The sequence below is a fragment of the Mytilus californianus genome, unplaced genomic scaffold (genome assembly GCF_021869535.1).
Source record: "Mytilus californianus isolate M0D057914Y unplaced genomic scaffold, xbMytCali1.0.p SCAF_5, whole genome shotgun sequence".
In the NCBI taxonomy this organism is placed as follows: Eukaryota; Metazoa; Mollusca; class Bivalvia; order Mytilida; family Mytilidae; genus Mytilus; species Mytilus californianus.
The window spans coordinates 105,511,436-105,534,820 of NW_026262701.1; the positions used below are offsets into that span (position 1 = coordinate 105,511,436).

Genomic DNA, 23,385 nt, shown 5'->3' on the forward strand with positions numbered 1-23,385 from the left:
TACAAGGAAAAAGATTAAACTTCTTCCTTTTTTAAGTTCTGGATTTTTCAGAATGTAATCCTTCTACAATGTATATTTATATGGTATACCCTTTAATGAATTTACCATGTGGTCTTGTCATATTGGGTTGTTTTAACTTTTTTTTAAATGGTTAAATTGTCCTAGCTCTTTGTCACCGACAACCTCGGCAGATGTTAAAAGTGTCAGCCTTCCTGTGGCGTAAGAGTAGAACACTATCTTTTTTAGTTACTTAACTGTTCAAAATTATTAGGATAGATTAGTGTGTGTGTGTGTGTATGTATTGAATTAGGTATTAAATATAACTTTTATCTTCTAGGCAGTGATTTGCATTAGAATTAACTGTTGTTTTCTATTAGGGTTCATAAAATAGAATGTACCTAACTGTGTGTGTAGTTAATGCAAATTTTTACAATATTTCAAAGATTTCAATATTTAAGTCATTGACATATAAACTTTTAATAATTACATATGAATCACAAATTATGAGGAATTAAGAAAATAAAGTTACACAGAATATTAATACAAATTTTTAAATGTATGAATAAAAAAGGAGATGTGGGTGGAATGTCAATGAGACAGCAACCCAATGAAAAAAATAATCAAAATACCTCTAAAGGGCAACATACAGTCTGTAATAATTGACAGTATATGGTTGACATTCAAAAGTGTCCAAGTAGAAAATCAGAAAGCATCTACTTCTAGGTTATAGAGATCCATTCTCGTTGATTATGTGTATTTTCTGTTCTTGTTTTAAGATGCGACCAAATAAGGTATGATAAACAAAACAACTCTAGCATGAATAAACTTTAATGCATCGTGATGCTTTTTAATCAAACATCTGTTACATCTAACAGATCAAATTAAGATTCAGGTAGAATAACTGTATACCGCCATCTTGGATTGTAAAATAGCAGTACACAATCGGTCTAGCTCTTTGCTTAAATCTGCAAATTTTGAGTCAGATTTGCAATTAATGTGTAGACTGTTTATTTGAATATAGAAAAATAAGTGATGTATTGCATTATTCAGACTGTTTTAACAAACACCACATATTTGTTTTTTTTATCCGAATCAATTTTTCAACTTAGCCATTTAAGGGGAAATAACTCTAATGGTCAAATTTTTGTAATGAATGTTAAATTTTCCTCTTTTAATTGTAGCAAGAAAACAAGTTCGGTGGCACCTTTTTTGGTTTTTATTTTCTTAAAGCATATTATAAATCCTATTTTCTCATATTTTATTTCAAAATTCTATCTCATAGATTTCTTTTTTATTCACAAAAAGTGTTTTTTATGAATAATCTATGCAATTTTGTTCAACTGGTAGCTTGAAAAATAGCACGGTGACCCATACTTTTATTATATTTTTGAGAAAAGCATGTCAAAATCTACATTTTGGCAAAGTATAAGAAACTTCTATCTGAGGAAATATATGCCGATGATCCACCATAATTAATATTTATATCCAGAGCTTCACTCAGATAATTTTTAACTTAAGAATGGTTAACAAGATCTATGTATGTAATATATATTTTTATGTTGGTAAAATGCTCAGAATAAGATAAAATCTCAGTACTCAAAATATTTTCAAAAATGTAAATTTATATTATGTGACAGCAAATCCCCAAGAAGAATACTGGAGTAAGTTATCAGTATACAAAGCTTAAGAAAGAATATTCTTTTGTATGAAAAGAAAAAAAATCTTTGAATGAAAATTTATGAATATGTATGAACTTGTATTACATAAGTATAGGATATGTTCTACATTTATATACCATATGAACTTAAACTTTATTTTTTCTTTTCTGAAAAAGCCAAGTTCTCATTTAGAATGTTGTATTTTTGTTATTTATTTTATAATGTATGTTAAGAAGACTTCTTTTATTTCTGTCTCATTTTATTTCATTGCATGATTCAGTCTTCACCTGGTCTGACTTTATTTTTCTCTACACCTGTCGTAAGTGTATGATATAGTAATTAATTATTACAGTGTTACATAACTATCCTTACAGTTTAGTTATCATTTCTAACCCATATATAGAAATACTCACTTATTATAGATGACACCATTTATAGTTGGTGTGTAGGGGTGCACACTGATTATAGATGACACCAGAGTGGGGGTGTGTGGTGTGCTCACTGATTACAGATGACACCATTTATAGTGGGGGTGTGGGGGTGCTCACTGATTATAGATGACACCAGAGTGGGGGGGTATGGTGTGCTCACTGATTACAGATGACACCATTTATAGTGGGTGTGTGGGGGTGCTCACTGATTATAGATGAGGCCAGAGTGGGGGTGTGTGGTGTGCTCACTGATTATAGATGACACTATTTAATGTGGGGGTGCTGTGGTGCTCATTGATTATAGATGACAGCATTTAGAGTTGGGGGGGGGGGGGGGGAGGGAGGTCGATGTGGTGGTGCATTGACTAAATTTTGTCAAAACCACTACACATGAAATAAAAGTCCTTCCAATATGTTGCAATTTGAATTACAAGATGTAGACACTTTAGTAGTCCTGTAGTTAGATTTGTGAAAATCATTGCAATTTTAAACATGCCTGTCAACAACAGAGATATTCTATGATGTACACAAAACCATCAAATGACATAAAATAATTATTGAATTATCTAAGAAGAGTAAGTTTTCATTCCATTTCCATGAAGATTATTTGGCCCTGCTCCCTTAATTATGGTCCATTGACCTTGAAACTTTGCAAAGTTTACATGTTACACAGGCAAGACATATCTTACATTAATTGTAATCTTCAGTTCTGTCATGAATAAGAATTTTTCAATGCCATATGATAACTGGTTAGCTTAAACAGATTGTTGTGAAATGATCTAAGGACTAATAGTAACGAGCTTTTGACTGAAAAAATAGACCTTTTGTCATCAGTATCATACAAAAATTTGATTTTGTTGACTTTTTTCACCAATTTTTTTTCGAACTATAACTGTTAAATAGCTTTTCCTTATGATTTTGACAATTCTCTCTTTTTGTCCTTATGATTTATATGGGTTTTTTTGTCATTAGAAAAAGGTTTTGACAAAGAGGACAGACATATCATGCACTCCTGGCTTAGCTGTTACTTATTTATTACACATTTAAGATTTGTGCTTATTAGTTTCATAAGGAAATGTATTAATGTTTTATAATTCCTAACTATTCAACTTGAGAATGCTTCTAGTTATCTTATGTTCTATGTGCTCATGCAAAAACTGGTATAAGGCATGGAACTTTATCATGAAAAAAGAATAACAGTTTTCACATTTGTGGCACAGAAGAATTAAAGAGAAACAAATTTGCAATGAGTAACCTTTAAACTCTGACCAAACATATTGCACCATGATAACCCTGTACCTTTAACATTGTTTTTTTTTTGTTTTCATACTGAACAGGATCGTGTATATCTAAACTATACATTAAGGATAATAAGTTCAGATATATTATGAAATATATTATGTAAATCATACATTTAAAGAAAAATTAATCTAGTATAAAATTTATCTAAAAGTAAACATTAAAATATAGAAAGGCATATCATGTCTTGGAATATAAAATTTTTGTGAGTCTTAGAAACAGGAAGATATATGAGAGTAACTGGTCATTTCTATTTAGTTTTTTACCTTTCAATTTTCAGAATAGTATTTTTATTGAATTTATTCTTATGTTCCGCTGAATTTATGGCTTTTTATATTTTATTTTAAGAATTTTAGCTTGACATTCCTTAGTTATTTTTTGTAATCCTTTGCAAACCAAACTGTTTAATACCTGAATTTGTTTTTCTGAAATTATAAGATTCTTTAATGTTTTAGAGATTAGTTGAAGTTGAAATAGATTTTGCATCCAATTTTTTAATTAAAAATTAATTAAATAAATTGTCATATTTCTAAAGAAGAGTTTGAAAATGAATTTGGGAAATAACTGTTTAGATTTTGATTTGATTTATAATTTTAGTCTGAAATGATCAATTGTACTGACACCAATAAGGGTATTTATTTGTTTTGCAGGAGACACCAAATATTGCATCAAAGAGAAAAACTGTCAATAACAGAAGACAAAGACCACCAACTGTAATTGGTAAGAATTTGGGATGTTTTAGTTAAATATTGGGTAAAAACAGTCAGAAAAGAGAGCAAAACATCTGATGTTTTTTTAACTCAAGTACGTGATTTGTTTTTCAGTTTGTTTTAACAAATTTTTGTATTAAATGATTCACATAAAAATTGTTAAAAATCTTGAAACAAGAAAATTTCATTCAGTGGGTTTAGAAAAGACCTCAGTTCCTGGAAAGACAGAAAAATACTAACATTACATGCTCTTTGATATAACAGCCTCATTAAGTTTTAAAGTAAGGCTCATCTTCCAAGATCTGTTCTTTATACAGTGAAATCTTTCTAGAATTAACCTTCATAAAGTAGAGATCATCTTTCAAGATCTATTCTGTATAGCGAAACCCTTCTAGAATTAAACCTTCAAAAAGAAGGGATTCTCTTCCAAGATGTATTCTTTATACAGGGAAACCTTTCTCGAATTAACCTCCATAAAGTTTAGATCATTTTACACTAGATCCAAAAGACTGGATTTACTGAGATAACTCATGGTTTGACTTAGAAAGGTTTCACTGCCTAAACTCTTTGAAATGTTTCCCTTAGTTGCTAGTTGACTAATTGTCATGAGTTTTAGATTGTTTATATCTTTTCAAAATAACCAATAAATGTCTATTGTTTCAGCTATAAATGTGCACAAAGCATTTCATTTATTTCACTTAAAAGTATACAATATTAGAATTAGTAGTTTTTGTCTCGCCTTGACAGAGTCAAAAAGCGAGACATAGGTATGCTGTTTCCAGCGGTTGTGGTGGCGTCAACAATGTATTAGTTTGTGATTAGGTCTAGTTTATGGGGAACCACTATTGGTAGGTCAATGATATTAGGTATGCAGTTGTATTAGCATTGGCACATCTCATCCACGGAGAATTTTTGGCCCTGCCCCCTCAGTCATGGTCTATTGACTATTGACTTTTGCTTAGTTTACATGTATAAGTTTGTGATTAGGTCAGTTTATGGGGAACCACTATTGGTAGGTCAATGAAATTTGGTATGCAGTTGTATTAGCATTGGCATATCTCATTTCCATGGAGATTTTTTGGCTCTGCCCCCTCAGTCATGGTCTATTGACTTTGAATTTTTTGCTTAGTTTACATGTATTAGTTTGTGATAAGGTCAGTTCAAGGGGAACCATTAGTGGTAGGCCAATGCATTAGCACATCTCATTTCCATGGAGAATATTTGGCCCCACCCCCTCAGTCATGGTCTATTGACTTTTAAACTTTTACTTAGTTTACATATGCATTAGTTTGTGATTAGATCAGTTTAAGATGAACCGCTAATGTTAAGTCAATGATATTTGGTATTCAAATTTATTGGCATTTGCAAGTCTCGTTTCCATGGAGATTATATAGCCCCACCCCCTCATCATGGTTCATTGACTTTGAAACTTTTACATAGTTTACAAGTTAATGTTTGTGTTTAGGTTTGTTTAAAGGGAATGACTTATGATAAGTCAATGGTATTTAGTATGCAGTTTTATTAGCACTGGCACATCTCATTTCTATGGAGATTGTTTAGCCCTGTAGCTAAAGTCAAGGTTCATTAACTTTGATTATTTGCATAACTTTCATGTTAAAGTATTGCTATTTTAATTTCAACATTTGCACTATCAAAATTACAAAAAGGCGAGACATATCTCTGTGTTAACAGTTTATTTAAGAACAACAGTTGTTTTTTCCTGATCTTTGAATTTATTATTGACCAGAGGCTATGTTATTAGAACTAATGGGGGAAAATGTCTTGGGCACCATGTCTTCCACATGCTATTGAGGCTATAAAATTACAGCACATGCTTACGGCTTGTGTCACAAAAGAAATGTCAGACCCAATTTTAATTGAAAAAAAGGTTTTCAAGTACACATATATATATGTATATTTCATTCATCAAAATGATTCTCACATGATGCTTTCTGCACAATATAAAACATTAGTTATTGCTAGATCTATAGGATTCAAGCTATCAAAACAAAGTTGGTATGGTCATAGGTTTCTTTGCCTTTACACTTAATTATCTTCGGTATTAACAAAATGAAAGCAATGCTGCATGATTTTGAAACTTCAAACAGAATCCGATACAAATTTGAATATGCATATTTTTTGTCTGTAAGAAAATGAAATATATTGTAATAATTAGTTTTCTATGAAATAATTGTTTAAACCAACTTGACTATACTGACCATACCAAACTTAGAACTCTTTATTAAAATCTTTGTCATTACTCAGAGTTGATATCAGCTGCGGTGTAGGGAGTATATTAACTCTGAGTTTTGAACACTTTGTAGTGTCATGCTTTAGCTAACCTTGCTTGATTCCTCCGTAGAAGCAGAGCACGTAATAAAAGCTTTAGAAGTTTACAACAGTGTAAATCCTGACACCACACCCTCACCTTCTCCTGATGTCCCACCTTCTACCTCAAATGTTCATGATATTGCCATGACAACAGTAAAAGATGCCAAAGAAACGAAAAAAGTGGAGCAGAGGAATGGGAAGAAAGGTATTGGTCAGAAAATAAAACTGACCTGCATGCTCAGTGTATAGAAATTACCTGTTTTATTTTAAAGTAAAAAGAGGAAGAAATATATTCAAGATGTCTGAACTCATCTTACTAAACTCTAAGGAAGAATAAAATTACAAAAGTCCAAAATTAATAAGATTTGTTTTAATGTTCCATCACGTCAGAGACAATTAATACCACATTGAAAACTTATTATAGAATATCTGACTATAATAGGTAAATTTTCAAAAGGTAAATTTAGTTTTACGTTTTTAATTTGAAAACAAATTCAAATTTTTTTCCCCAGATAATAAATGTTTCTATGTTACTGATTATCTTTTGTAAATGAATCATTTTCATATCAGAGAATAGGCAGTTACATACTGGTAGGTTATTGTATGTTAAATCTATTGATATTCAAGTATGAGTAAATAATTATTTTGTGAGTACAGTTTAATATTTTCACTTATTACAATAAGAATATCACTGATCTATATGAAATGTTAACAAATAACTTTTCACTTGCTTACAACTAGCTGCTAATTTTCAGTTTATTTCTTTTTTGAAGAAGCTTGACATCTTAATTCTAATTTCAACTTTAAAACTCCATGAAATCTCAAATTAATGTTGTACTTTTTTTATATTAAGGTGGTACCTAACACTACAGGGAGATAACTCTGTAAAAATCAGCTAAACGTTTTAATAACGTTGTATTGTAAAGGAAATATTAAGCTTCTCAATGATCAAAATTAGTGTTTGTCAAACTGCTATATAACCAATGAAATTTTTCTGATAAAGTGGTTGGTTCAAATTTTTTGAAATTTTTATATTTTTGTCAAAGGGTCAAAGTAAACATTTTGTCAAAATTTTATGAAAATTAAACGAGCCAAATTAATATTAGTCAAGGTGTTGGGTACCACCTTAATCTTGCAGATAGATACCATATTTGTATACTGTAAATTCAGAAATTATTGCAAGGTTTTATTAATGCCTATAATGAGCCTATGTGAGTATAGCAATAATGATAACTCCCTATCTGTGTGAGTATAGCAATAATGATAACTCCCTATCTGTGTGAGTATAGCAATAATGATAACTCCCTTTCTGTGTGAGTATAGCAATAATGATAACTCCCTATCTGTGTGAGTATAGCAATAATGATAACTCCCTATCTGTGTGAGTATAGCAATAATGATAACTCCCTATCTGTGTGAGTATAGCAATAATGATAACTCCCTATCTGTGTGAGTATAGCAATAATGATAACTCCCTATCTGTGTGAGTATAGCAATAATGATAACTCCCTATCTGTGTGAGTATAGCAATAATGATAACTCCCTATCTGTGTGAGTATAGCAGTAATGATAACTCCCTATCTGTGTGAGTATAGCAATAATGATAACTCCCTATCTGTGTGAGTATAGCAATAATGATAACTCCCTATATGATATCTGATACATATATATCTGGATTAAGCTTTTCCTAAAATCGCAATAATTAATTTCGCATTTTAGCCAATTCTTCAAAAATTGCAGTAATAAATGCATGCAATAATTTCTGAGTTTACAGTACAGTCAAAATTGCTATAAAAGTCATCTCTATTAAGCAGAAAACTGTACTGACAGGTCACCATCTTATTGTACCACTGTAGTGATACCTATGCATTTTGAATCTCAAATCAAAGGTTACATCTCTAATAAGGTCAGATTTCTCTGGTCCTAAGGGTGACCTTTATATACAGGATTGACTAGTTGTTTCTGAAGCCAGTTTCACTTAAAAACATGTGAAGTTAATTATGTTTGATAAACAACTTTGTGTTTTGACATTTCATTATTGTCAATTCTGTTGATAACTTGGCAGTGTTGTATGATTTTATATCTTTTTTAGTAAATATATGTGGAATTTCTAAACATAATTCATTAAAAATGTCCAAAAGTAGTTAAACTGTTGTCTTGCTGTTAATATATTATTACTGTTAATTCAGATTTTGCTGGCATTTTAGCTTTAAATTTTGGTGATAATTAAATCATACGGTAATGGACATATGTTGCTTTTTATATGCACTTATTTAGTTTGTAATCCTCATCTTCACATAGCTTATATGCACAAAAGAAACCCTGCAAAATTGCTTTAATTCTAAGAAGTGAAATATTGATAACTGACATTTTCAGCATTGTTTTGAAAACAAATGTTGATATGGAATTTTAAAGTAATTTTTTCTGATTATTTCAGTTGGTTCGCAGGAAGACCTTACAAAAGTCCCAGACTTAGATGGTTTGTACTTATACATTTTCTGCTTTTCAATCAAATTAAAAAAACACATTTAAATGTCAAAGAAATAGAAATCTAGTTTTAAACTCACCTGGCCTAAAAGGCCAAGTGAGCCTTTATCATCACTTTGCATCCAGCGCCCGTTGTCGTCGTCATTATCTTTTACAAAAATCTTCTCCTCTTAAACTATTGGCCAAATTTAACCAAACTTGGCACAATCATCATGAGGGTATCCATTTTAAAAATTATGTTCGATGACCCTGCCTGCCAACCAACATGGCTGACATTTCTAAAAATAGAGCATAGGTGGTAAAATGCAAGTTTGGTCTATAATCTTGAAAACCGCTATGAATGGAGAAAATCTGTCGGAAGCAAAAATGTTCAGAATGATGAGATCTACTTATTGTCTGTTTTCTTCAAAACTGTCAGACAACTTCTTATAGGAGTTATTGCCCTTAAATGACGAATTTTACCAAATGTGTTCATGTTTGCCTAATATCTGAAAAACTATAATAGATAGAGAGATACATACACCAAAAAAATCAGCAACACAAGATCTACAAATAAGTCCACATGGTCAAAATTGACAGACGACTCCTTATTGGAGTTATTGCCCTTTAACATTTTTTTTGTGTTTTTGCTTAAGATCTGAAAAACTATTATAGATAAATAGAAACTTAAATAAACAAAAATGATCAGCAAGACAAGAACTACACATAAGTTTTCAATCTTGAAATCGTCTGACGACCCCTTATTGGAGGTATTGCTCTTTAATAATGATTTTTACCATTTTTTTGCATTTTTGTCCAATATCTGAAAAACTATAATAGATAGATTGAAACTTAAATAAGCAAAAATGATGAGCAAGGCTTGATCTACAAAAAAGCCAAAATCATCAGTTGACACCTTGTAGGAGTACTTGCTCTTTAATGACGATTTTTACCAATATTTTATGTTTTTGCCTACTATCTTGAAATCTATAAAAGATAGATAGACACTTTTTAACAATAGCAAAAATGATCAGCGAGACAAGATCTACAAATAAGTAAAATTTTGCCAAAATTGTTGATTTACTTTTTATAGGAGTGATTGCCTTAATTGATATTTTTTTTTTAAACTTTTTGTGTTTTGGGCAAAAATTAAAGAAAATAGAGAGAAATTGTAAACAGAAAAAAATATCAGCAATGCAAGATCAACAATAAAAAAAGAAGATTTTTGTCATGAATTCTATTCTAGTCCTCAATGTTGGAGAGAGTCCATTGTTGAAGATGCTCATAGACCTAGGTGAGCCACACAGGCTCTTCTTTAGAGCCTCTATTTTGATTTTATAAGGAAAAATATGTTGGAAATGTTTATGTTTAAAAAGTTCAATTATTTAAGACTTACTTGATAGTATTCCCATACAACCAATTATATTGTGACTACTGGTATGTCTAGGTAAGTCATGTGTGATAAATTCTTTAGTACAAAGACCACAATTATATTGAAACTTAAAGTAAGGGAAACTATTTCCTTAATCATGAAATATAAATATACATTTTTTTTTTACTCCAAAAAATATCAGTAAAAATAAAAGCAGATTGATGTGGCCCATTTTTCAGGACATTGGTAGTTTTTTTTTTTAAATGGCTTTATTGTCTTGAGGATTAAATCATTCCTGTATTTGTTATTTCAGTTTTACCTGTTGAGAAAATTATAGAAACAATTGCTGACAAACCAGTAGCTAAATCTCTAGACAAGACAGCAGCTAAACCTGTTGACAAGGTAGTACCTAAAACTCCAGCTAAAAACTTGAAGGCTGATCCACCATTGTCATCACTACCTGATTTAGATACAGTGGCGCCATTAACTCACCTCGGCAAAGATCGTCCTAGAAGACTAAGAACACATCGTCCAGGTCGTCCAACAACTCCAGCGTCAAGTTTAGTAGAGAAGGACAAAGATGCATCAGATGCAGATAACAATATTGATATTTTCTTCAAGTCAACAATCGTTAAAGATCAGGTGACAACGCCAGCTCAAAGTAAGACAGAAACAATAAAAGAAGCAAAAGAAGGCAAAAAAGTTGTGTAAGTCGAGAGTAGTGCTGCATATTTTTTTAAATTGTAATTGAAGCTGCTTACTGCTATACACAGAAATCATATTTGATATATAATATTATGTTTAGGTTCATTGATTTTATTGTGATATTATTGAGTTGCAGGAATTTAATGTTTGTCTAAATACCAAAGTCTATGTTTAGTTTTTGGTTTTTTTTAGTGTTAATTGTAGTGATAAAATGGTGTTTCTAACTATACATGTTTTAGACTGAAATTTTTATTTTTGTTATTTATGAATTAAAAAAATAAGAAGTAGGTTTAATCAGATTACTTTACATTGCTTAGAAAAGTTTGATATACAAATATTACATTCACTAGTTCTTTAGTGCATGATATATAACATATATTTAACAAACTTATATTACAGAAAAAAACATTAAAATTGTCAGTTAGCAATTTTAAGGTTGATTGAATCAAAAGACAGTTTTTTGTTTTCAAACAAATAAGTTTGTTTTTTCTACTAAATTTTGACAAAATTAACATTTCACATAGTGAAATCTTTAAGTTTTTTGCCTAGTCTGTAAATTTTTGTATAAAATGACTACCTTGATATGTAGTCAATAATTATGATAATTATAAGAAAATCACTTTCTTTTATGGTTGTGGCACCTTATCTATTTCTCACATGAAGAGATATGACACTGCACAGAGTGTGATACGAAAAATTGGTTAATCTGATAAGCTTATCCAGCATTAGGAAACTATATTGCCACATTTCTATTGGCTATTCATTAGGTCATTGATGACTTTCAAAGGAGAAATCGATGTGCATTTCCTCCATGGCAAAAGGTGATATGTGATTTCTTCAATGATATACAAAACACTCACAAATTTTCACCTGCAAATCTTATTTTTGTCAAATTTTTATGACATTCTGAAGCGTTTAGAAAGTTTTAAAACGTCTCATGTTGAAGTTTAACACTGGAACAGTACATGTGGTGTCATACTGGTATGTGCAAAAGACTAGATCAACTGGACACAGACTTTTCTATTTAACACAAAGAGAATGCTTACGATAAGTGAAATAGGTTTAATACATGAGAATTGGGTATTGCTTGATATCAACTCTCGTTATTTAATTCAAATAGTAATAATAAACTAGCCACAGGTTTGTTTATTATTATTATATTGAAATTAAATAACTCAAGTTGATATCAAGTGATATCAAATTCTCACTTGTTATGAAAACTATAATTATCATAGAAGTTGTAGTGTATGAATTTTCAATGCTAATATTTATTTTGAAAACAGCTCTGTAATCATAAGATTGTTACAATATATCAAAATTCAGTCTGTTTTCTTTTGGTCAAACTAAACGTCTTCATAGATATTTTTATTGTATTTACAAAATAGAAATTAACATGGTAAAAATACAGACTGACTTCTGATTGTTTGTATTACCTGTCAAGATCATCAAGATTAGGAAAATGCTACCATTCATCCTTATTTGTGTGATTTTGTAGGTATAGGTGATCCACAAATTATAATGTACAATGATAAAGGATTTCCTATTTTATGCATTATTTGTAAAATCCACGAAAATTAAGAATCTATGAAAATGCAATTTTTTCTAAATCAGCAAAAATAATTCCATAGTAAGTCTTAAATGCATTGTTTGTTTTTTTGTTTTTTTTTTTTCATTCACAAATTATATCCAAAAACATTTCCTACAATGATATCTTGATGGTCAAGACAAGGGGAAAGAATGCATATATAATCAGATTCTTAATCAACATTTCTCTCAATATAGACGGAAACAAAGCAATGATGGAAAGCATGATGGGGGCAAATCATGGTTTGGAAACAAAGATAAAAAAGAAAAAGAAACACCTCCAAAAGACCAAAAATCAAAGACGTAATTATATTTTTAAATTCATATCTTGAAAATTGTTTGCACATCTAAACTTGGCTTACATTGAGTGGTCTGGTGAGCAATGTTCACTTAATGTCTTAGGTAATATTTGTGTATTGAATCCTAATGAACATGCTATTATTTCCGGTTAAAGTTGTCTTTAAGTTATAAGTATTTCATGTGAGATATATCTAATGAGTACATTAGCGTGAATACTGCAAACAAACTTATTTTTGTGTTAAGCCCTTTCTAGCCAACTCTATAATGATTTATTATCGTGATTTTTATTCATTTTTTATATATATATATATATATATAAGGGAAGACCCAAGTTTAACATACTCATGACGATTTATATTCACTTTATTTTTCTACTCATGAAAATAAAATTGCTCCCCAAAATTAGTATTATATAACTACTACATGTATTATTACTGGTTGGAATCGTGCGGCATAAGAACAAAATTAGAGGGAATTTCTTAAAATCATTTGCTAGTTGTGTTTGCTTTTACCATACAGCCAAAGAGCATAATTTTTTTAATTATCATAAATATTTAATGCTACATTAACATTGATATTAATGCTGCTTTTAATAACTTACAATAACTTTTATGATAATTTTTGATACACATGTCTATATTCAGTTTTACTCACAATGATTTCATTTTCTTCAGAAATATGTATGTAATTTTAACACGGTTGACATGAAACTACTTACAATTTATTGCAACAGAATATCCTTCAAAGTAGTTTGTCTTTAAGCTGAAATAGAAATGGATTTTTTATGAATTTTAAAATTTGCACTATTTTAAATTTAAAAACCAAAGAAAGAATTCTATATTAATTAACACGATTATGCATATAAAAATTCTTGCATCAACCAGTAAAATTAAACCAAACTTTAGATGTCTTTAATGGAAAATAGATACTTCAGAAAGGTATGGAGTTCTTGCTCTCTCTGTGGTAATTCCAAATGACTCCCGGCTTCCATTAGAACAGTTTCCTTTTATAGGCAACCAAAATAATTCTTAAGAAATGTATACCTTATGATGAATCTCCTTCCAGTTTATTTGGTAAGCTTCCTTTTGGAAAAAAGACAGTCAAAGCAGAACCTGAAAAGAAAGAAGATGTTAAAGTAGAGAAAGATCCTCCATCAGAAACTAAAGAAAACACACCTAATAAAGAAAATACAGAGCCAGAGGTCAAGGAAGAGCCAGTGAAAAAAGAGGAACCTAAAGGTTTATTTTTATATAAAACAAAAAATAGTGGTGATTTAGTTAGTAATTATTTTACATGGAGGAGAAGTTGATAAAGGGCTTCATTAATCCTTTAAATTTTCACATTATAGAGGTGTTTTAAATTGAGGTGTTTTAAATTTGTCATTTATTGTTATTTGTTTTTTTTTCTTAAAACCATATTTGCAGACAACATAGAAAATCTTTGGAAAGTTAGATGCTATATTCTTTTCCATCAGTGAGATTGTGCGAAAATGTGGTCGCCTGAAACCGAATATAATGCATATTTTGAATTATTGACCTCCCATTCCTTTTGGTCTTAAAATTACATGTGTACACTTAAATTGCATCCTTCAAAGTCTGCTTGTCATATTGTTTGTCATGCAATGTCCAGATTTAGAAAGTGCACACATTAACTTGACAGTACATCAAATGTATTTTCAGTTGCATGCATATTTTCCTTATACATATACTCAATATGAATTCCTATAGGTGAATGAAAGTGTTAATATTTGCTGCATAATATATTATTCTGTAGAAGAGAAAACCCAACCAGAGCCAGAGAAAAAAGATGAAGACAAACAACCAAAGAAGGCTTTGAGGCCTCCTGGTGGTGGAATAGGTCTTGGTGTTATGGGTGGTGATATGTTGGCTCAGCTGAGACAAAAACAACAGAACAGAAAATCGGTGGTAAGTAAAATAGTAAAAAAAGGCATTGAGGCTTCTATTAGAAGGTATAGGCCTAGATGATATGTAGGCTTAACTTAAACACAGACAATAGAACAGAAAATCTGTGGTAACAGTAATAAAACAAATGTTGAGACTGGAGTATGGTAGTTAAATGAAGAAGGCATTGAGACTTCCAATCGAATGTATAGGTTTGGATGTTATCGATGATGGTATATTCTTTCTACTTAAACAAAAGACAGCAAGCAGAAATATTAGGTCAACTATACAAGGTTTCCTTTCTGTAAGCAGGGCAGAACTGGTGCTCAAGTTTGGTAAAAGTGACTTAAATTAAAAAAAATAAATAAGATGTTAAATGAAAAAATAGTTTTGCATTAAATTTTAAGCAGTGACTTTGAAACAATTAGCACCACCACTACAGAAATATCTACAGTACAGCATATATAATATATATAGCTTACTGTTCGGTGTGAGCCAAGGCTCCGTGTTGAAGACCGTACTGTGACCTATAATGGTTTACTTTTATAAATTTTGACTTGGATGGAGAGTTGTCTCATTGGCACTCATACCACATCTTCTTATATCTATATATAGCCATATCAGACCACAGAAATATCTACAGTACAGCATATATAATTTATATAGCCATATCAGACCACAGAAATATCTACAGTACAGCATATATAATGTATATAGCCATATCAGTTTATCAACAAGTAGTCAAGTATTGAAACTTTTTATGCTTTTGAAATGTAAAATTTAATTTTTTGTAGGATAAAACTCCGAGTGAAGAAACTAAGGAAAAGGAAGCAGTAAAGCCACCAAAGACAGAAACAGCAGTATCACCCAAGCCTTCAGAAACAAAGGATGACACGAAATCCAAGGAGAAAACTCCAATATCTGTCTTAAAGCTGGTACATGACCAGAACAGACCAAAACCAGCTCCTCGTCCAAACAGTAACAGTAGCAGGACATCGACTGCTTCCAGGACTTCCACAATTGGGGAAGGTAACTGGACACACCATTCTTATACATATAGAATGTATAATATTATTAATAGAATTTGAATTTGATTTTATAAGGAATTCAATTTCCACAATCAAGGATCTAGAAATACTTCAAAAAGGATATTGAAAATGATATGCTACAGTTACTTTTATTCCAATGTGGAAACCACGTTTGACAGACAAAACATTTTTGTTTATTACTGTGAAACTATTTTCTTAAGAAAGTAATAACATAGCTTGTGTATGTCTTTTAAAGAAATTTACAGAAATTACTAAAAGTTTCTTAAATATCAACAGAAACTGGACAGTTTTTAAGGGTCTTAACTGTCGTCTTCACTCAGATTAAATCTATAACAGAAAATTTCAATGTCATTGCATGTGTTATGATAGTATTTATTGTGTGTAAATAATATTGTCTGCCTTTCCATGTCTAAGTCTATTTGTTTTCTCAGAGTTTCATTCTTTTCAAATGGTTTAATTGCACGTGGAACAGATTCTTTCAGAAAAACTTCTATGAATTCTTTTTATTCTCATATTATACATATGTTTTCATTTTATTTAACTATACATCTACATTTTAGGGAGAGTAACCAGAGTTTTCAGAAGACATTTAAGTAAAGGCAATGATTAATTATTTGTATTTTACATATATTCAAGATGATTATATCTTTTAGATGGAGAAACTAAAGGTCAAAAACCTGCTCCAAAACCACGCCCTAATCCACCTCCAAAACCCAGGGGAAGTGTCAAGAGTGATGGTAAGTTACACTCACAGGTCTGACTCTATCCCTGAAATTCATCACCAAAATTTTAGACAAGAATGAAAATAGACTCTGAGGTCCTACATTTTATGTGTTAAAAAGATTTCTTAAAATCAGAAAATTTGTTAAACTAAATTAGTTGACCAGGATATCATATTGTGAGTTATATTCATGGAGTGCTTATGTTGGCTTAATTCACTTGTTAAATGAAATCTTCTGAAATAAAAACTGCCAATATACTATGAAAATCATGTGGAATTTTATTTTACAAATAGGATTATTGTACTTGGTGTTTATCTGCTAATTCCAAAATGTGATATAAAATTTTAAAAGATGGCAGCCTCATTTTGACTTTGTGTGTTCTTTAGACTTTAAAAATAATGTTGTAAACATTCAGATGGTCTTATGTATGTTTCTAGAAAGCTAAAATAACATTGGCTACTTATAGATGGAGAGATTGAAAATTCTGGACCAGTTCTTAAAACACGCCCAAATCTTCTTCCAAAACCTCGGGCAAATGTCAAAAGTGACCGTAAGTAACAAGGCCCTTTGTGAACCCTATAACAAACCACAGTCAAGTCCACTGCTTAAACTTATGTTAATGCCAGATTTATTGATGTCATGTAAAATGAAAGTACACTATTCAAGCACTTCATTGAATGATTTAACTGAGTGATGTCAGATGATAAGACAAAAGTCTATGTAATTCACTGCAGAATATCACAGCAGAATGCACCAAACGAATCTCTGTTATATGTGCACTGCAAGTATTTATAACCACAAGCACCAAAACCCAAATACATTCGGTTAAATATTTTTCACAGCAGGTTTAATGTAATAATAACAAGAAATACTGTGGATTCATTATTATTCGTTGGATACCAATTTTCGTGGATTTTTTGGGTAAAGAAGAACCACAAATTTAAATGTTGAATGAAGTACAAATTTTCTAAAGGCTTGTATGGAGACTTTGGCAAAACAACGAATCAAATATCCATGGAAATACAATTTTTTCTCAATCCATGATAATTGGTATCTACAAAAATAAATGAATCCACATTAGATAAAAAGATGACTAACAGTGATATAACCTAAAAAGTGTTTAATAATTAATAAATTGTAATGTTTTTTACAAATTCTTTAGATTTAAGTGATACATGTAAGTATCAGAAGTTCCTAGGTTTACTTACTGTCAAAGCTTTCAGACATCAAAATAGGCTTTTTTTTTGTGTGCTATCACAGCTTTCTTCTTACAGTTAGAAAAAAAATTATATGTCCTGTTACTCCTTATATGAGCCCCTGGTTTGAGGGGAGGGAGAGGGGTGTATTTTTTGTAAGGGAACCTAATAAACTTTCTAAAACTAGATTTAGTGATTCTAGCATTGTTAGAAGTATTTTAATCAAGAGCAGATTTAAAAAAAATCAATTTCATGTCTCAAAAAAAAAGAAGCCTGTATTTAATTTCTAGGAATATAACCCTTGTTTAATAATGCCAAAAAATTTAAATAGAATTGTCAAACCAGAATTTTAAATTGATAGACCTATTTATTTTTGATTGTGATTTAATGGCAAACTATAGAATATTTTTCCACCATAAAACATCAAAGGGAAGGGGTTTGTATAAAGGCAGGAGTTTAAATTAAATTAAACACATAGCTCAAAAGTAGAGAGTAGATTTCATCTTTTTCAAATTTTAAAGAATTTCTGTAATTGTTTGGTTATGGAAGTCTAAATGTCTTATTGACAAATTTTGAACTGCTTGGTAAAGTTGAGACTTTAATAGGATCACAAGATATCCATTGTGACCTTGTACTAACAAAACCTCAACAGCTTTTACCATGTGGTTGTTATTCTTCAAGAATGCATTAAAATTGCAAAACTAACAAGGATAGCAATGCATTCTGTTTTTCAGATTCTCATAAATTTTGTCGTAAGACTCTATTCTTGTGTATGTAAACTTTAAAAAAATTTGTGCATGGCTAAACTTGAATTTCTGAACTTCTCAACAAATTAGATATAAAAGATGTAAATTCTCACTTAATTAGATTTCAGTGACTTTTCCATCATTTATAGATATCTGGGATGATATGCATAAAACAACTTAAGATAAGATTTGTTCCAAACGGACAGATTTTTCTACATGTCCTACGATAAATTAGTACTACGATTGGATATCTTAACTTAAGTGGTTTTATACATATCAGCCCTGACATCTGTCAGTACTTTTCTTTATCCCTTTCTTCAGGATATTTCAATTTTTTGCAGCTGATATAAACTAAGTAGGCATCATATCTGATATATAAAGCCTTAGTGCATGCCTTATTGTAAGGTATAACATTTATTCTATAAGCCTGAATATATTATACTTAGTTTTTTATACTTATTAGTCTTATAGACAAGTATATTATTTATAGATGCACATTATGTAAATCCATACTTGAAATATTTAGATATACATTTTGTATCTACTAACACAAAAAAAACTTAAGTTACTGTCACTTTAAGTGTTTAACTCTCTTTAATGCAATTGATAAAAATTTGTTAACACATTGCAGTTGGTATCATCAAGCCTTACTGATCAGTTCATAAGAACTTTCATCAATCAACATTTAATTGTAGTAATATAAGGACGGGAGGGGGTTGTGAGTACTCACATAACTGGTCCAACTCCAGCTCATGTTAATTCATGTCAGTGGTGTCTATTGATTCAGAGTGTTACTATTGACAACATCCAATGTCAATCTGTCACATTTTGGCCCTATGGATATTTGTCTCATTGGAAGTTATACCATATGTTCTTCTTTTTGTATTAATTGCAGATTTTTGTGGTCACTGTTTATATAATTCTTAACCTTTCTACTGTTACTCGTGGCAATTGAACCTTGACATTGGTAGGGTCACTTTCCATGATTAGATCTTGACCTCTGTTTGTCCTTGTGGCTATATATTGTAAGGCTCTCTCAGTGGCTATATATTGTAAGGCTGTCTCACTGATGGTCACCCCAACTAACCTTTTATTCATAAGTATATTTTAGCAAAAGTATTAGTTCCAATTTAAAAAAAATTGGAAGCTTTTTTTTATGAAATATATTACAGAAATATGAAATTAACCAGGAATTCCTAAATAAATGAAACAATAAAAACCACTTGCTAGAGATAGGTATATTAATAGGTGGTAGGGTTAAGAGAGTTTTGTGAGTATTTTGGGGAGCAGTATGGGTATTGATGATCAACAAACTTATTTTAATGTCAGTTTTCTAATGTTTAATTCTGCATTGTCTCTGTGTTGTTTAACAAATGTTATATATTTCAGCCTTACAAGAGGATAAAACAGACAGCGGTAAAACTAATGAAGACAGTAAAGCTGCTTCATTACCCAGAAATATACCTCCAGTTATACAAAAAGGTATAGTCAAAATGGTCTGGACTAAGTCTTGCAAAAATTTTCAAATGTGGGTTTCCTGGAAATCTAAAATTGCAACTGTTTTGATTTTATTCCGATAAAATAAATAATATTGGAAGCCCTTTTATTTGAATTTTTTTCTGAAATTGTGGACCGGTGTTGTAACTCTGTTGAGTGGTTTCGTATCTTTTTCATTATTTCATACTCACATGCAAAAATCACCTCATAGATTTTATATTACAAATGTTTTTGTATTTTGTAAAATATTACATGTTAGGAAAGAACAGAATTGTTAACTTTTATAATGATTTTTTTTTTAGTTTATTTAGAAAAAACTATTTTTCAACTATAATAGCTTTTCTGGCTATATTTTATTGCTTTTAACTTATTTGTTCTAGTGCTACATGTAAGAGATAGGTTTGCAGCCTTTAAAAGGAAATCTTGACCATTGTGATTTATGGTAACTGGAATGTTCAAGCATTTATCATTGTTTTACCAGCCTTTTATCAAGCAAGAAAATAGCTAGAACTGAAAAAAATAACTGTTTAATACCTAGTCATAATTTTTACTTGCAAATCCACTTTGAAATTTTGAGGACATTTTAAGGAATGGTTTGCTCGTTTGTTTCCATTCTGATCATTGGTTCTCAAGAAGACAAACATTTTAATTATTAATTAATGAGATCAGATAATGGCAGTAGCTCACATGGACTTTGGAAGGCTAGGCTGAAAATATGTAAATTGAAATAAGTATTTTTGATTAATGTTTTTGGACAGTGTTGATAGCTTTCATATTATGAAATTTATGATTTAATCCAGATTTTTGTGAAATTAGTACACTCAGCAGGTTAAAAGTTTTGGTTTAGCTATTTTACCTTGAGCAGGGGAGGATTCAGGCAGGGGTGTGGCGGGCGTGCGCCCCCCTAAAATTTGCAAAGCATGGGTTGTCCTCAGCCTCATCAAGAATATTTTGATAATTTTACCTCAAAAAAATTTAAGTTATGGTGTCCTATGAACACAATAATGGGAGTGGGGCATGGTGTCCTATGAACACAATAATGGGAGTGGGGCATGGTGTCCTATGAACACAATAATAGGAGTAGGGCATGGTGTCCTGTGAACAAAATAATGGGAGTAGGGCATGGTGTCCTGTGAACACAATAATGGGAGTAGGGCATGGTGTCCTGTGAACACAATAATGGGAGTGGGGCATGGTGTCCTGTGAACACAATAATGGGAGTAGGGTATAATGTCCTATGAACAAAATAATGGAAGTAGGGCATGGTGTCCTGTGAACACAATAATGGGAGTAGGGTATGGTGTCCTATGAACACATTCTTGTTTATCTTTACTATATTGGATTTGCAAGTAAGCAGTATGACAGTACTTTGATTTCAATTGAAACAATAAATAGAAATATTTCACATAGCTTGAATGAGGCTAGGAGTTACTACTTATGTTAAAATTGATCACATGTTTTCACATTGCTCATCACAAAATCAAGGTCTTAAGAAGAAATGAATCATCTTACTTGTTCTCACCTCTGAAGGTTAAAAGTCATATTCAGCATTTCTTACAGGGTTGGAGTTTGTTTTAGGGTAAAGCTTCAAGACAATGTTTGAGGGATTAACTATATGTTTTAATACAATAAGATTTGACTTGCTCAATACTAATATCTAGCTTTTTGTAAGGGATTAAAAACTTTAGAAGTGAACTCAAATAAACCATGATTTAAAATTAAAAAAAAATAATATTGGGAGATTTGAGAATCTAGATTATTTTTATTCAACAAATCGTCAACTTGTTATGATTATTTTTAGCCTACAGAAAGTATTGAGATTGCATCAGTTTATGTGTAAGATTTTTGCTGGATGAGAATTGGAATCTTGTTAATTATAGAGCACAGACTTCCTTCACTGCACAAATTTCCCATTGTTTGTCAAACCTTCTGGATAATTAGTGAATTTTGATAATTTAAAGAATTGTTTTATTTATTGTAAACATGATAATAACAAGCAATGATATTATACTAAACTTATATTGCACTTTTTAAACAAGGACTTTTAACCTGTCCTGTTTTAGCATAGCAGTTCCTGATTAAACCTTTTATTTTCTGAGTTTGGTTTTATAATTGAGAAATGAAAAAAAAATTGTGTACAATAAATACTCATTTTCAAAAAAAATTGTCCAGAAACTATGGCAAAGAGATTCCTGGGAGTTGTGTATATTATGTATGCATTTTAAAGTATTTAGTTGATAACTCATCTGGCGGTAGACAATATGAACTTTACTGTTATTATTATGTTTTTATTGACTAAAAGTGGATAGAGATAATCTATTTGTAATTAAAATTATTTTAAACATTTAGAGATTTGATATTAGATAATTGATAATCACAATATTTTTGATGCTTCAGAAAAATTTAACATTTCTTCTTAACCAAAGATGACAAAAATAAAATAGAAATAGACTAAGAAGTTACTTTCCAGAAAAACCATGAAAATTGGTTTGAAACTGATTTTTTAAATAGGTTTATAATAGTGTATATAGAAAGTATTTATGTGACACAATATGCATTTTTATATATATTTATTCCTTATCACTCTTCCTAATAAAATTGAATGAAAAGAAGGACCGTTTAGACCTATTTAAATTAGTAATCAGTAATTGTCTTTCCACATATCATTTTTTGTATACCGAATTTTCAGAAATTATTGTGATGTTTTTATTAATGCAAAATTAGGTGACTTGGTGATTATCTCAATAATAAGAACTCACATTCTGAATTCAATACACATATATTTGTGAGGATATTTTTGAGAAATCGCAATAATTAATCTCACATTTTGGTCCATTCTTCAAAAATCATAATAATAAATGCAAGCAATAATTTCTGAATTACATAGTACATAAATCTGACCTATAGACCTTCAATAAAGGAGATAATATTTTGCATGTATTACTGTAAGTGTTATACAAGTAGTTGTAGTGTTAATGAGTATTTTGAATAGGTGGTTTGATATTCTATGCTAGTAAAGTGGGGAAAAAAGAAGCGAGTAGGACTTCTGTTGAAAAGATCGCTTTGCTTATTAAAGGTTCAGTTTTCTTTAAATCTTTGAATGCTTTGCTAAGTTTGAAGAAAGATGCTTGATTTGCATGAATTTTTCCAAACAGGAGCTTATGAATAAGCCTTATCATGATTTGTTTGCCATTCCAGGTCATCACAAACATTCCAGTTAGATTTTGACATCACAAGAGAAAAAATGTCTGATGCTTAAAAACAAGTTATTATTGTTTTTGATGTCAAAAGTTATAGTGTTGTAAAATCTAGGGTCAATTCTGCATAATCAAATAGTGTTCAGTACATATGTTCTATTTTACAGTTCAAGTCAAAATCTCAACAATAGGGATCACAAATGCATTATGTAGTTGAAAGT

The 23,385-nt window shown here is 30.5% G+C and overlaps 1 protein-coding gene across 19 annotated transcripts in view; it reads left to right on the forward strand.

Moving 5' to 3' along the window:
* LOC127700462 (F-actin-uncapping protein LRRC16A-like) overlaps nucleotides 1-23,385 on the forward strand; it is a 73,535-nt gene that overhangs the window by 44,161 nt on the left and 5,989 nt on the right. For 6 of the 19 annotated variants that reach the window (XM_052203932.1, XM_052203934.1, XM_052203936.1 and 3 more), the window contains 13 exons: nucleotides 777-791; nucleotides 1,638-1,661; nucleotides 4,039-4,108; nucleotides 6,461-6,634; nucleotides 8,867-8,908; nucleotides 10,581-10,974; nucleotides 12,755-12,859; nucleotides 13,922-14,094; nucleotides 14,630-14,781; nucleotides 15,552-15,786; nucleotides 16,460-16,543; nucleotides 16,995-17,078; nucleotides 19,860-19,952. In XM_052203932.1, the coding sequence (XP_052059892.1) occupies nucleotides 777-791; nucleotides 1,638-1,661; nucleotides 4,039-4,108; nucleotides 6,461-6,634; nucleotides 8,867-8,908; nucleotides 10,581-10,974; nucleotides 12,755-12,859; nucleotides 13,922-14,094; nucleotides 14,630-14,781; nucleotides 15,552-15,786; nucleotides 16,460-16,543; nucleotides 16,995-17,078; nucleotides 19,860-19,952 (1,645 nt within the window). Of the gene's footprint in view, nucleotides 1-776; nucleotides 792-1,637; nucleotides 1,662-1,938; nucleotides 1,978-4,038; nucleotides 4,109-6,460; nucleotides 6,635-8,866; nucleotides 8,909-10,580; nucleotides 10,975-12,754; nucleotides 12,860-13,921; nucleotides 14,095-14,629; nucleotides 14,782-15,551; nucleotides 15,787-16,459; nucleotides 16,544-16,994; nucleotides 17,079-17,690; nucleotides 17,706-19,859; nucleotides 19,953-23,385 lie in introns of all 19 variants that reach the window. The other 13 variants (XM_052203942.1, XM_052203943.1, XM_052203944.1 and 10 more) reach the window with 10 other exon arrangements.